Here is a 13,498-nt window from a genome sequence, read left to right on the forward strand (position 1 = left end):
AGCTTTCACCCAGCTACGTTCTCTAGACCGTATCACAGCGCCTGACACGCAATTTGCATTCACTAGTGAGCATACACATTTGGGATTTGGTTCCCAACAACGGACTGCAATCGCCTGCAACTTCCCGATGCCTGCAAGAGTGACATCATCTACCTTGCTTCTACATCACCAAATTATCATTCCCACGCGACACCCCCGGCAAAAACACCCCCACCTCCTGTACAGGAGCGGCAAAAAGAAAGCAATGCGCCGTACGGGGTTTGACTATATTACTGTTAGCCCTAGGATTCGAATTGATGCATTATTTGGAGACTGACACCCGTGATCCCCGCCTCCTTCATTTGCGAATGTACGATGGGAAGGCGATAGCATACCACTAGCCCAACGGCGCTTTGATGCAATGATCGATTGATGGACTAGGAGCGAATTAGAGATGTTATATAGGCAACTTGAGATAGATTGAGTGAACTGAGGAGGTGGGAATCGGGAAATTGTAATTGCGAAGCCAGGGAAACAACACCTACCGTGGATGCGGGCATCCGGTTCGGCGGTGTGAGGAGACGACGAAGAGGACTTGTCGCTAGAGGACCACTTGCTGTCTGCCGTAGATGGGAAGGGTCTATCATGCCGTCATGTCCTGACTTTGACAACAGACAAGACACAAGTGCCAACATCAGGGGCTCAGCTGGGACCTGAGCCACTATCAGCATGCACAGTGCTACACCCAGGCCTAATCGCATCAACATCACTGTCACACAGCAGAAGAAAGATGGTAGAAGCAGCAAAGACATTCCATACCGCAATTGCTAGTGTACATAGACTTGGTCATGAGCTTCGTGATGTTCCTTTCACGACGTCGAGGGTAAGACGCCCAAACATCATGACCGCCCGCTATCAGCGCGATTTGCACCGACCGCGGCCGTCCTTTTCGAAATGAACCACAGATTGGCTAGCCGAAGACCTTCCTCCGCAGGAGATGATGAACCCATTAAGAAGTAGCAAGATCACAAATGAAATTGAGAGAGGCTTGGTAGCCTAGGCCGCCCATGACAAGACATCTTCAACGCTGTTGGTGGAAGCACGAATGAGGCGGTGGCCTTTACTCGGACTCCTCTTCTTCTTCCTCGCCGGCCTAGTGGTGATTAGTCAAGCTGTCATCAACTCAAAGTGCATGCATGAACATACCTGGTAGGCGGCCTTCTCCTCCTCATAGCGCTTCTTGTCAGCAGCAGCCTTGGCCTCGTAGGGAGTGCGCTGCTTCTCGTTCAGGGCCTTCCACTTCTCGCCAAGAACCTTGCCGACCTCGCCTGTCCAATGTTAGAGGGGATGCAAAGATGGAGAAAGAGCGCAAACATACCGAACTTGATACCGGGGTTGTCCTCGCGGACCTTCTCACGCTGCTCGTTGGCGAAGAACATGTATGCGGAAAGACCACGCTTGGGCGCGTTGGGGTCTGCTGCAGTCAGTACCCGAGTCTGCGGATGCACGTGAGCTGCTTACCCTTCTTCTTCTTGCCGCCGTCAGCCTTGGACTTGGGCGCGGCCTTGCGGGTGGTCTTCTCCTTGGGCATGATGGTGGCTGAGTGGTGTGTATAGCTACGGTTCCTTGTTAGCTGCTAATTGCATTGCAAGCAGCGGGTAGTTAAGAGAAAGCGTGGCAGGAAGGCATGATGGCTGATGGTGAGATTGAGAATGCGAGTATAGGCCACAGCTAGTGTTTTCGCCTGCAAACAGAGTAGTGTTGTGAGTGGGTAATGGTGGTGCAGCGCTGCTATGCGCGTGAGGTGACGCGGTCGCAAAACACCACAACACAACGCGATGGTGCGCGATTTTCGGGTAAGAGAAGGTGTGGGTACTTACAGAAGCTGCTAGATGGGTGCAAATTGGAAGCGTTGACTGTGGTCTGTTTTGCGGTCAGTATGTGCGTGGTAGTGGGTGCTGGCGACGGCGATGAAGAATCGACTGAAGGCAATGACGTTCAGAAGATGGAAGAAAGAAGGCTGGGAGAGTCCTGGTTGGGGCAATTGGACCGGGGAAACGCGTGGAAAAAGGGTGTGGTTGCGAAAAGTGGTGCTGGTGATGTTGCGACTTCGTCAAAATGCAGGCGGACTCACCAAACGTCTTTGCGGGCGAAAGTTGTATGGGCGGCGGATTTGTTAGGGGAGGAATTGGGTGAGGGCTCAGCAGCACATTTTGTGAGAGGGAAGGCGCGCCCTCCCCCAACAACAAGGCCCGCTTACCTAAGGTGCGAACGAGGCAGGCACGCTTGTTTTGCTACTGCCATAGCACACGCACCCGGACCACGACCCCTCCTCCACCCAGCCGATGCTGCGCTCCCTCACCGCATGAGCTGGATGCGGACGCCAGCCACCGTGGACAGCTTCATCGTCGCTTCTCTGCTACTCGCACTGCAGTCCAGTCTCTAGCAGACGTGTCGGTGTTGCCCAGGTGTGGTCGGAGGTGCTCGCTCTGCTGCGGGCTACACGGCGCATCCCTGGGCGCGGAGGCGCTGCCCTTCGTTCTTTCCTGGCGAGTTTCAAGTTTGGTTAGATTGCACGCAGAAGCACACGGTCTACCATTCGTTGGACGCATCCATCAGAAGCGGCCCTTGACGTTATCATTCATAGCGCGGCTGGCTGATGTTCTTCCCCGAGCACCAAAGCACCCAGCATCCAGTCCCAGTCGCCCAACCTGCCCGCCCCTCAGAGCATCCGCCTGCAGCCAGTTTGATGTTCTGAGCAAGCCCAGCGCAGCAAAGTTACATGTCAGCCTACGTCTGGTCGCAGACTCTGCCGCACAAGCCGTGGCTCTGGCCTTCTGTCATAGCTGGGCACGCTATGGTGATGGGCGGCGGCCTCTGCACCCGCTTCCGGCCACAGCGGTCTGGCTATGCACACTCGCCCGACCGAGGACGGAAGCGGTCGCTAGGCTAACGCGAGACACTGCTCCAACGCTGCTCATCCACTTGCCTCAGAACACCCTTTGTTCCTCCTGCCTGCACATCACGTTGGAAACATGGCGGACGTGTTCGGCCATCGGCCTCTCCAACCCCCTAACAGCGGAGCAGACGCTCAGACTCGCCTCTTCAAAAGCCACCGAAGGCTACAGACTTTCGCGTACCCTCTCCGACGTGACCCAGAGCTGTCAGGCCTTCATCTTACTCGAGAAGTTACGTTTGCATCTATGTAGATAGAACGCACGACGTTGGGCATCATCGCTCTCGCATCAGCCATGACGTTCATCATCAACAAGCATCATGAAGCACAAGATCATGCAGCAGCATGCTACCACAGCAACAAATCATTATATGTGTACATACGGCTGCTCTCAGATACAGTTCGGTCCCATTCGTAGTCGCAGCAGTAGACGAAAGGGTGGATGGCACTCAATCGTCCTCATCCTCCATGACGAGCTCCGTCAGACCCTCGTCCGCAGCCCAGTTGATCCCGCTACCCACGATCATGGCTGATAATATACCTTTCAAGGTCGTAACCCTCCGTCGCGAGTCCTTGAGCTCCTTATCGACCGCATCGACTCGTTGACGTAATTGCGGATCTTCAATGTCCTGCACCGACTGCGCCTTCATTTCTTCGGCCAGAGCAAGCATGGTTTGCGCGAGCTCTCGGTTCTTTTGATTTGCGACAATATTGTTCTGTTCGGCCACACTCAGAGACTTATTTGCAGAAGCAAGCTTCGACGTCAGTGAGCCATGGACCATGCAAACAGCATCGTTCTCGGTCACCAGCGGCAGTATGCGCCTACACAACATCAGACCATGATTCAGAACGATCTGCCCAGGAACTCACTTCTCGGCGAATGGAGTCTGTTCGCCGCCATGAACAGCTTTCAGAACGGGGTCCATTACCAGCACGTTGTGTGTGATTTTGTTCCTTATCTCGTACTCTGCCCTCGCTTCCATAGCTTCGCGCTGCGCAATAGTCAGGCGCTCCTCCAGTAGGTCATCTGGAAGTGCTGAAAAGTCATGCGCGTGTACTACGGAACGTAATTAATATGTGGAGATGCTATGTCATACCATGTGCGAGACGTGCCTGATTGTTGTGCTTGTAGCAGGCTTTGCTGCAACTCAAGTTCCTTGAGCTGATCGTAGAGCTGTAGGGCTAGCTTCTCGGTATCTGAAAACGCGAACGCGCCGCTGTGGTTTGTTTGTAGCAAGTCCACGTAGTCGTTTGGATCTTGTGTTTTGGTTGTCGCGTCTGTCATGTCAACATCGCCTTTGGCCGCCATAATGCTAGCAGACGGCGTTGACGTAGATTCAAGTTTGCGACCGAGACCGTGTCCACCTGACGGCACGCGATGGTTCCCTCTAGATGACTGCTATGATGCAGCCTCGCGGGGCCCATGCGCCGATCCCTGCATTAACCCTCCTTGGCGGTATCTGGTACGCATGTGCTCACGCCCCAACTTTCCAAGCCTCGAATCCGCTCTTGCACGGTTTCGACACAACTCCACCAAGCGGGAGGGCAAGGCCGAATGTCGCTACAGATTGCTGTAGCTCATACGGGCCAGCGCCTCGACGCTGATCCTGTCGCCTTTACTTCAGTCGATGCGCTCAAGCACTGGATCTCGAGGGCAACCGAGATAGCGCCCGAGCAACAGGTCTTACTCACAACACAGGGCAAACACGTCAAGCTCCAAGCGCTCTTGACCGAGGTACGCGTCTACCGTGGGCTTTGTAGGACACACACTAATCCTTGTGCCACAGAAAGAGATATTCGTCTTCAGTCGCGAACTCTCCAACAACCCACAGGCTGCCATATCGTCCACACCACTGCCTGATGCCTTTCAACCCGACGATGCGCCGAACCACCTTGCGAAGAATACCGACCTCGGAGCATGGCAGGCCCTTTTCCAGGCCCGCCGTGACTGGGCCTTTGGCCTGCTCGAAAGATCGCTCTCCATGTCCCAGATCGCCTCGAAGCACTTTGCCGAACAAGCCACCATCGAAAGAGCGACGCAGGTCGCCGTCGGGAACCACGATGCGCACATCAAGGGCTTGGATCAGAAGTACAAGGCAGCGAGGGAATGGTACGATGGGGTCGAGAAGGAAGCCGGGGACAACATACGGCGGCTTGACGCCGACTTTGAGCAGCTGGGAACGGTGCCTGCCACCTTGAACTTCGCGCGCTTCTTGGCCAAGGAGATGAGATCTCCCCAGAGCATTCCCAGCAATACTCTTGTTCGCAAGACCCTCCAGGAATTCCTGGACGTGGATGCTATCAAAAAGGCTACATCAACAAGCAAGCGCGTTCGGGAGGCTTTTGGCAAACACATGGACAAAATGCGCATGCAGTTAGAGAATATCGAGACAGATTACAACCAACTCCTGAGCGCCGTCGGCCAAAGCCAGAGCCGTTCCATGGCTGATGACTCCGAAGAGCCCACGCGCCTGTACAACGAGATCGATGCCGTCGTTAAGAAGGTTGAGTCGGACTTTGAACATGTCATGGGGCTAGAAGCAAATCCGAAGTCGGTCGCGCAGGTGTCCAAAATGGCCTTGCTCCATACGCGAAACTTTCTACCAGCTATACAAGAATACAGCGTGGAGATGAGCGATCTCGTGCGACGAGCTGTAGAGCAGAAGAATGCTGCTATCAGAAACTCGGTCGAGAGCATGCAGGGTATTGCAAACATCGAGTCGGTCATTGCGAGCGTCGGTGCGCAACTTGAGCAGATCAGTATCCCAGATGATGGTGTCGCTGCCTTCGAGCTCATCTCCCTTGTCGGTCGGTTGCCTTATGTGTACGGTACACTGCTAGTCGAAGCCGTCCGAAGACGCGAGTGGACGGAAAGGATGGAAAAGGATACGTCCTCGCTTGCTGAGGAAATGGCAACATTCCAGGAAGAAGAAGAGCGTCGGCGCAAGCGATGGCTAAAGCCTATATCAGATGTTGTAAACCTCGAAGCTTTGCAAGGTGGCTCACTAGGGTTCGAGCTGAACGTACAACCTGAAAAGACCGTCTGGCCGATGGTCACTCGAGAAGAGCTCCAAGATTACCTCCAGGACTTGCAGAGACTGGATGGACAACAATCGGAGGCCGAGTTATTTGCCCAAGCTATTAAGGATCTTGACCGACCTACAAAACAGCAGATCAAACGCGCAAAGAACTTTAAGATGGGTAGTGTTCATGAGCCAGCTTTCGGCAGAGGCTCCCAGCTCATGATGCGAGGGGATGATGAGCTACGTATACTTAAAGAGGGCAATGCAAAGCTTGAGGATGAGCTGAAAGGCTACAGGAGCCGGGTGCGACGACTGGAGGATCTGGTACATCGCCAGAGTACTGCCAACAGACTCTCAATAGGAGGCGCGCCTCCCTCGTTCGGTATGCCCGACCCAGGCGACCCCGCGACACCAACAGCAGAAGTCGCTTCACCCAGACCCCAAGAAGAGTTATCTCGACGCTCCTCTATCTCTTCCAGGCGCTACTCCGCGAATACGGGCCAAGAAGACAAACGTCGTATTCTTCGCCTTGAACAACAGCTCGCGGCGGAGAAAGAGGCTCGGGCCAAACTCGAGAGTGATGCGCAAGCACGGAGAGACGAGGATGCAGATCAGCAACGCCAGTTTGAAGAGGCCATGTCAACCAAGAACAACATTATGGAAAATATGCGAGCGCAACAAAAAGAATTTGCAGACGAACGCAAATCACTCGAGGACGAGATCCGCGCGTGCAAGACCAAAATCGAAGAAGCCGAAGATGAGCTTGATCGCGTCCTAGGCAGTCGGGACAATGAGCGAACAGGTGTAGATGCTAGAGTCCAAGAGCTGGTTTCTCAACTCGAAGCAACCCGCAAAGAGGCTGCCGAGCATAGCAAACAAGCAGATAAGCGTATCGAAGCTCTTCAAGCGGAGCTCCGTGAGCGCTCGGCAATCAAGACGCAGGAGTTTGACTCGCTGACAGCGACGTTCAACCACCTGTCGCCCGGTGCCAACGTACCTGACGATCACGCTACGCTTGTCGCACAACTTGAAGATCTTGCAGTGCGATCACTCAACCACCAAAAAGAGCTAGAACAGGCTGTAGCAATGGCAAAGTCAGACAACGAAAATGCCCATGCTAGGATCGAAGAGCAAGAGCAAAACTTCAACGCCAAGCTTGCCGAACACGAGAAGGAAGTGGCGGCTGTCCGCGAAGAGCTTGATGTGGAGAAGGCCCGCGTCACTTCTATCACTGCAGAACTTGAAGAGGAACGAGAGCACCTACACAGCCTTCGCGCCAAATTTGCTGAAGGCGAGACCGGCTCCGAAGCTCTGCGGAAGCGCGTTGAGGAAGAAGAGACCAAGGTTGGTCGTCTTCAAACCGAGCTCGCAGAAAAGAGCTCGCATGCCAACAGCCTCGATGTCGAGCTTATGCGCGTAGAGAAGAAACTACGCAAGCTTGAGGAAGCGGACTCGTCCCGTACCCACCAACGTATGCATCGTGCGAAAGACCTTAGTCAACGGCTATACACACAGCATGAGCGTCTGATCCGTCTAGTCGAGACACTTGGATTCGTCATCACTCATGAGAACGGGGAAATGATCCTCCAGCGAGCGTCTAGACTTGGTAATAGCACCATCATGACGGACACTAGTGCAGGACTTAGTCGGAGTACAACAACACCCTCGCCCACTCCCCTCAAGCGTTTCTTGGAGGACGTCGGAGATCTCCACTTCCTTCAATGGACAGAATCTACAAGCCCAGAGGAAGAAGATCAGCGGTACCAGGAACTTATCCAGAAGCTCGAGCTCTTCAACACCGAAACCTTTAGCGACGCTGTTGCGAAGCGGATGCGTGACATGGAGCACACTGCACGAAAGTGGCAGAAAGAAGCCCGAGCATATCGCGACAAGGCCCATCGCTTCCAGGCTGACTCGCACGACAAGATCGCCTATCGCTCCTTCAAAGAAGGTGACCTTGCACTCTTCTTGCCGACCCGCAACAATGCGCATCGCCCTTGGGCTGCCTTCAACGTCGGAGCACCACATTTCTTCCTTCGTGAGCAAGACACGCATAGATTGGGTGGGAAAGAGTGGCTTGTGGCGCGCATCTCAAAGGTGGAGGAGCGCGTTGTCGACCTTTCCAAGACGATGGATGGTGCAACTCGAGCATCGTTAGATGGTCGATCTGTCGCTTCTAGCAATGCCATTTCATTCGAAGACGATAATCCTTTCGATCTATCTGATGGACTAAGATGGTACCTTCTGGAGGCAACTGAAGAGAAGGCGATGGCTCCAGGCACCCCAGGTATCAAAGGTGCAGTCACGGTGAAGAGCAGCCTGGAAACCGGACTGGGCGAGATGCAGAAAGCTAAGAAGAAGTCCTCCATGGACCCGGCAACTCAACTTGGGAAATCACTCGACAGTCGCCGCAGTAGCGGAACAAGCAAGAAGAGCGCGCCCCTAGTCGGCCGTCACAATTCGGCTGAGGCGCTCTCGCCAGCTGAACGTCCCGACTCGAACCCAAACTCTGCGACAGCAACACGGGGCGCGAGTCCAGCTGGCACACATGGTCCTAGCCATCTCAGGGAGTCGTCAACGAACGGCGTAGACAAGTCTGCGGACGATGGAAATGGAGGCAATGTGCGCGACCTACTATGGGGACCTTAGGTTTTCGCTTTCTGTAAATCTAAGCTCCCCGAACCATAACCTTTGCTTACATTGCTAACACTACGCAGTCATCCATCGCGCAGCTCCAGTCTCTGCGCAAAAGCTCCATATCAGGTCCATCGAATCCACGATCAGATACGTCCCCAGTCAAGAGCAGACTCGGAAGTCAAGGCGATCTGAGGAGTCCTCTGAGTGACTCTCGAAAGTCGCCGCTCGCGAGGAAGGGAAGCATATGGGATTCGTTTTTCCAGTACGACATTGAGTATCAGGGCAAAGCATCGAAAAAATAGACTTTTCTGAGGCGGTCGGAGAACGCTTGTGTATACCATCCTGAGTGCGAGCATCATCGCATTCGCTGAACATATCCGCTGGCTCATTGTACATTAAATAGGATCGCACACATGATCAAAGAAGAAGCAGGCTTGCTGAGGTATGTGCTCTGATATTATATCCTACAATAGATATAAGTAATATTGGACCAGCATCTTAAAACTCCATTAGGAAGGCTGAGGATGATTTCACGTCGTAACACATCCAGGTCTTCCCCCGTCTTTCGTTGCGGCTGTCGCTTATTCGGATCTCGGCTGCTGGCGTTCTCTTCTAGTGTACTCGAAACAGCAACATTGATGCAGATCCTGCCTACGTTGGTTCCGGAAGAAGGCAGCGCATGCTTTTGTATGGCTGGTTTGTAGGTTACATTTTACAAGCGATGCCGAATTCTTGGTTCAGTGTGTATGTTTGGTGTCGTGGTTTCATCTGCCGAAGACTCTGTTGTGAATGTGCAGGATGCCTAAGGCCACCACGGCAAAGCGGATGTGATGTCATGATGTTATACTGGGGGCCTTGGTTGAATATAGCAAAGTGATGATGGCTGGATGTGTATAAAGAACGAGGCGGCCAACCTGACTGCTACGGCTGTACAGTCTGCGGACAGCCCAACAAGTTCTCCACGACGTCCATCTGACATGCTTCCTCCTACTAGACACTCGGTCCTGGCTTCTGTGCTAGCCACGATAGCGTACGCACAATCATCTTCTGGCTCCGACCCCGTGTCTTTGACATGCGATGATCTCTCCGATGGCCTCGCATACAATGCCTCCGTCACCCACAACACAACGGCCCTAACTCTCACCTACCTCGGATCCGATTCAGAGCCGTTGATGCGCGAAGACGATGGAACTAGTTGGCAGATCTCATCTTACATCGGCCCTTACACCGGAATGGGGGATGAGTACGGTGAGAACGACACTCAAGCCGTTCTATGGCTCGACATTGGTGAATCAGACATGGAGCGTTTGGGCAATCGGATGGGTTTCTGCCAAAACTATGTTCCGTTGCAGAACCAGACCAACGGAAACTTAACGTGGAGTAGAGAAGTTTTGGAGAGGGCGCAAGATGATAATGGGGATTGCAAGACGATGCTAGGAGAAGAGTGTGTGCAAGCGCTTCAGACTTGGTACTCAGGTCAAGCTTTCGGCCTATGGAGCACCCAGGAGTGCTCCAGTATTGACCATACCATACCTTCCGAGTGTGAAGGTATGTTGACCGAGGCTGTGACAATGGGTGAGTTCTGTATCTGTGACAACGAAGAGGCGATATGTTGAACTGACCGCGCCCGTAGATACCGCACCCTTCAATGCCTCTGCTCAATTCCGAATCTCGGACTGGTTCCCGTATACCGACGCCTACGATGAGAACGTTGCTGCACCTACGTGCGGCGACCGCAATCTGAGCAGCAGCTGGGGTAACAGGATCGATACTACGACCGACTATGATGTGGCACTCAACTTTCCCATTGTGAATATATTAACCCTCTATCCCATAACTCCTGTCACCAACCCATCTTCAACCCGCGCGGCCGATGTAAAAGTTGTGTGTTTGAAACCCGGCAATGTACAGGACGGAAGTCGGGCTCCGAGAAGTGCGAAAGAGGTGCTTGACGAGAAGTACGGTTCACAGGATGGAGAAGATTCCCCGGATGATGAGTCTAGTGCCGAGAGAACCTTTGGATCGGGTAGCAGGGCTATACTGGCATCAACAGTTGGCACGGTGGTGGGCGTCTGGCTCGGCCTGTAAAGTGACCAAACGCTTTAGTCGATGGAGCCCATGTTCGAGAATCAAGCATGTTCAAATTTCGACCGTCATCGATCAGTGTACAGCAACATCGGAAGGATCGGGTGTGATGATCATGTAGAACTGTGGCACACCGCGAAAAGTAGACCTCCACTTTTGGACTAAACCCCTCGCTACTTCTCCACAGACACCGGACGAAGCAGCCACACCACAGCTGGGGAGTGACGCTAAGTCGTAGCCAAGCGGTGAGCTTACTCTTTACGGCTTTCAATCGGCATGTGATTGTGGCTTGACAGTCACATTACTGCCGAATGCCCTTGTTCGTAGTGAAAGAAGAAACTGTTAGGATAGAGAGCATGGCTTGTCATTTGTGTGACGAGACTTCATCAATGTAGTGGAATTGTAGTCTCATGTGCTAGCGCTGCCTATGTGCGTCACTAGAATTACGTCGCACTGGAGGTAGCTAGGAAGTGTGAGTACTTCCTTTGGGCAGAAAGGTTCGCGAGACTTGCCAAAGCGAAAGTACCCGGGACTTCCATAGGATTTAGTAAGGCAAGCAGAGCCTATGTAAGAGGGTTGTGCCTTGACTCGGCATTGGCGGATCTGCCACCTTTCGTGGGTATGGGGAATACCCAGTCATTGAGGTCGTCATTGACTGCTTCCTAACACCTTAGATAGATGCGCTGATACATGAACTGGAATCGACTTGCAAGCTCGTGGTGTTCATTGTTAAAACTTACCCATGATTGCTTCCTGATCCCTACATAGAGCGGGTCCGAACGAGAAGTGAACACTGCCGGTCTCAGTCATGCTTAGGATGCATGAGGACATTGTCAACCCTAGAAATCGTCATTCGAAGTCAAACTGGCACTGCGACAGCGCCGAGCAGGAATGCATCAGACTCCGTCACGATCCGACTCAAGTCATACTATCTGTGTCGCGTGGCTTGTGTCTCTATGCTGGCACCCGTGCCATGTGCGCTGGAACCGCCAACAGGATCGCCAACACCATGGAGTCGTGGTGAAAGCTTGGGATGGTGTCATAACCACGGGTTTGGAACCGTTGTTGTCTTGCTGGGCCTGTGACAGTTACACAATAGCCTGGGCAGACGCTTGTCAAGCATTTGCGATAGGTCAAGAAATGCCTCGCAATTGCGGAAGCACTATTTGGCTAAGCAGAACGTGTGGCGCAATTTTGGTAGCTTGTGTATGGGCCTGGGATAATACCAGACCGCGTGATACTAGGCGGATGTTGGAGTCGGTCATGAAGCGGGGTCGTGTGTGGACGAAGATCGAACCTGAGCCAAGCCGGGGCCAAGAGAATTAGCTGGTGCCAAGGGATGTGAGAGACGCGTGAGAGGAGCGGAGCGAATCGCGAGGCGAGCTGATGCATAAAGGCGTTGAGGCTGTGCTGGTGGGCCGATTGCGATTAGGGCGCTCCTGTCATGGGTTCTGACACACTGACAATTTAGCTCTGATCTGGCGTTCCTGTGAATTCCCATCCCCTTGGGCGGCATGTAATATGAGTGCCTGAATTCATTCGGGTAGCTGAAGTTTTCAAAGGCCCGTGGGCGGGGGGATAGATGAAGGGATGAAGATCAACCGACAGGGCTGATGTGTTAGCGCGCTGCGCTGCGCTGCGTAACGGGTATCCTGCTGCATACGGGATTTGTCTGATTGATCGCACTATCGGAGGCTTGCTACTATGCACCCACGGCCAGGATGCTGCTGTGCAGCCTGTGATAGAGCATGTCTTACCGGAGAGCTGCATGTGTAGCCGCCTTTCCAGTCAATCACGATGCACGCGAGCGGCATCCTAGCATGGGGCCATTGTTGACGTCTGTGTTACACACCGTGGTAAGAGTCCGAGATAAGTGCCGTGTACTGTGTGGTTGCTTCTTTGCATAAACAGCTGATTTCGGGCTGCAGGGCGGGAGAACGCGGCACTTGCTAAAGCGAAGCGAGGGGACTTTTGCTTCGCAAAGCACAGTGTCGACTTGACGGGTTTGATTGCGATCTGGCGATGACGGGTGAAAAATCGCTGCGGAAAGTGGAGTACATGAGAGACCACGAGGCATGACTTCATCTGAAGTGCATTCTGGCCATGCCTGTACAGGCGATGCGCATGTCCACCCGCAGGCGCTGGACCTGGGATTCAATATGTTCCGCTCGCTACCGGTCCGATAGCCTTGGAAGTCTCCATAGTGTAGCACAGAACAGCGAAACTTTGGGCATGGAAGGCAGGAGACGGTTTTTGGCAAAATAGCAAACCCCTTGTCGTGGCGCTGATTAGTAGAGCGTCTGAGCGCCGTCGTGTCAGGGCAGATTTCTATGATTGTCATTGTCGCACGGTATGGGACAGGGGTCCAGCGCCAATGGGTTTCGACACGCTGCGTGGTGAAGGCTTTGGAAGGGCCCTCATGGCGGACGGCGCACCTTGTTATCTGAGAGCGGTGAGAGTCGATAGCACACGAATCCAGCAGCCTGGCACGGATCTGCTTGCAAACTCTCTTGGTCCGCCGTTAGTGCAAAAGCCCGCGTTTGTGTCCCGGTGCCGCGACGGACATGAAGGAGTCGCCTTGTTTGGCATCACGGGCGTTGCTAGGCTTGGGCACACCTGGTCAATCCTCTGCGCGCTAGAAGTTGGAACCCTCGACCCCTGCCGCCTCCGCCGCCCAGCAGAGTGGTCCGTTGTGTTAAATACTATGGCGTCTCCCTAGCAGTCCACGTCGTCGTACCATTCCAAGGTTTACTCAGAAACACCAGCTACCAGCTACCAGCTACCAGCTACCAGCTAGATCAGCCTGACCTGATCATCT

The 13,498-nt window shown here is 53.6% G+C and overlaps 6 protein-coding genes across 6 annotated transcripts; 3 read left to right on the plus strand and 3 right to left on the minus strand.

The window, feature by feature from the left end:
- Positions 1 to 30: 30 nt before the first annotated feature.
- Positions 31 to 1,297, minus strand: BKA58DRAFT_157233 (uncharacterized protein). The gene is made up of 6 exons (XM_046164887.1): positions 1,186 to 1,297; positions 1,042 to 1,132; positions 799 to 936; positions 525 to 730; positions 318 to 416; positions 31 to 264 (listed from the first exon to the last, which is right to left on the minus strand). The coding sequence occupies exons 2-6, from the start codon at positions 1,046 to 1,048 to the stop codon at positions 166 to 168; spliced, it is 549 nt and encodes a 182-aa protein (XP_046026528.1). The 5' UTR covers positions 1,049 to 1,132; positions 1,186 to 1,297; the 3' UTR covers positions 31 to 165.
- BKA58DRAFT_439032 (non-histone chromosomal protein 6) lies at positions 1,100 to 1,570 on the minus strand (the record flags this gene model as incomplete). The annotated part of the gene is made up of 4 exons (XM_046173640.1): positions 1,100 to 1,132; positions 1,186 to 1,307; positions 1,358 to 1,453; positions 1,501 to 1,570. 4 exons carry the CDS (start codon positions 1,568 to 1,570, stop codon positions 1,100 to 1,102), a joined length of 321 nt encoding a protein of 106 aa, XP_046026529.1.
- On the plus strand, positions 1,444 to 2,720 carry BKA58DRAFT_157207 (uncharacterized protein). Its single transcript, XM_046164886.1, has one exon. It carries the CDS (start codon positions 1,754 to 1,756, stop codon positions 2,423 to 2,425), a length of 672 nt encoding a protein of 223 aa, XP_046026530.1. The 5' UTR covers positions 1,444 to 1,753; the 3' UTR covers positions 2,426 to 2,720.
- Positions 2,721 to 3,286: 566 nt separating this feature from the next.
- On the minus strand, positions 3,287 to 4,322 carry BKA58DRAFT_157245 (centromere protein H (CENP-H)-domain-containing protein). The gene is made up of 3 exons (XM_046164888.1): positions 4,049 to 4,322; positions 3,806 to 3,992; positions 3,287 to 3,757 (listed from the first exon to the last, which is right to left on the minus strand). The coding sequence occupies exons 1-3, from the start codon at positions 4,242 to 4,244 to the stop codon at positions 3,385 to 3,387; spliced, it is 756 nt and encodes a 251-aa protein (XP_046026531.1). The 5' UTR covers positions 4,245 to 4,322; the 3' UTR covers positions 3,287 to 3,384.
- A 99-nt stretch (positions 4,323 to 4,421) lies between these two features.
- BKA58DRAFT_157305 (autophagy-related protein 11-domain-containing protein) lies at positions 4,422 to 8,673 on the plus strand. Its single transcript, XM_046164889.1, has 2 exons — positions 4,422 to 4,670; positions 4,723 to 8,673. The coding sequence occupies exons 1-2, from the start codon at positions 4,491 to 4,493 to the stop codon at positions 8,605 to 8,607; spliced, it is 4,065 nt and encodes a 1,354-aa protein (XP_046026532.1). The 5' UTR covers positions 4,422 to 4,490; the 3' UTR covers positions 8,608 to 8,673.
- An 899-nt stretch (positions 8,674 to 9,572) lies between these two features.
- On the plus strand, positions 9,573 to 10,683 carry BKA58DRAFT_439035 (uncharacterized protein; the record flags this gene model as incomplete). The annotated part of the gene is made up of 2 exons (XM_046173641.1): positions 9,573 to 10,170; positions 10,229 to 10,683. 2 exons carry the CDS (start codon positions 9,573 to 9,575, stop codon positions 10,681 to 10,683), a joined length of 1,053 nt encoding a protein of 350 aa, XP_046026533.1.
- Positions 10,684 to 13,498: the final 2,815 nt, after the last annotated feature.

The sequence above is a fragment of the Alternaria rosae genome (assembly GCF_020736505.1).
Source record: "Alternaria rosae strain MPI-PUGE-AT-0040 chromosome Unknown BKA58scaffold_4, whole genome shotgun sequence".
In the NCBI taxonomy this organism is placed as follows: domain Eukaryota; kingdom Fungi; phylum Ascomycota; class Dothideomycetes; order Pleosporales; family Pleosporaceae; genus Alternaria; species Alternaria rosae.

What these genes read in the sequence shown, in the direction of transcription:
- BKA58DRAFT_157233 (XM_046164887.1), bottom strand. An exon ending in TATGTACACTAGCAATTGCG is followed by an intron (nt 731 to 798) that starts GTATGGAATGTC and finishes TGATGCGATTAG; the next exon opens with GCCTGGGTGTAGCACTGTGC. An exon ending in ACCGGATGCCCGCATCCACG is followed by an intron (nt 417 to 524) that starts GTAGGTGTTGTT and finishes ATTCGCTCCTAG; the next exon opens with TCCATCAATCGATCATTGCA.
- BKA58DRAFT_157207 (XM_046164886.1), top strand. Translation starts at nt 1,754, where the DNA reads ATGGTGGTGCAGCGCTGCTATGCGCGTGAGGTGACGCGGTCGCAAAAC.
- BKA58DRAFT_157245 (XM_046164888.1), bottom strand. Translation starts at nt 4,244, where the DNA reads ATGGCGGCCAAAGGCGATGTTGACATGACAGACGCGACAACCAAAACA. An exon ending in GCTACAAGCACAACAATCAG is followed by an intron (nt 3,993 to 4,048) that starts GCACGTCTCGCA and finishes TACGTTCCGTAG; the next exon opens with TACACGCGCATGACTTTTCA. An exon ending in CAGACTCCATTCGCCGAGAA is followed by an intron (nt 3,758 to 3,805) that starts GTGAGTTCCTGG and finishes GATGTTGTGTAG; the next exon opens with GCGCATACTGCCGCTGGTGA.
- BKA58DRAFT_157305 (XM_046164889.1), top strand. Translation starts at nt 4,491, where the DNA reads ATGTCGCTACAGATTGCTGTAGCTCATACGGGCCAGCGCCTCGACGCT. An exon ending in TCCAAGCGCTCTTGACCGAG is followed by an intron (nt 4,671 to 4,722) that starts GTACGCGTCTAC and finishes CTTGTGCCACAG; the next exon opens with AAAGAGATATTCGTCTTCAG.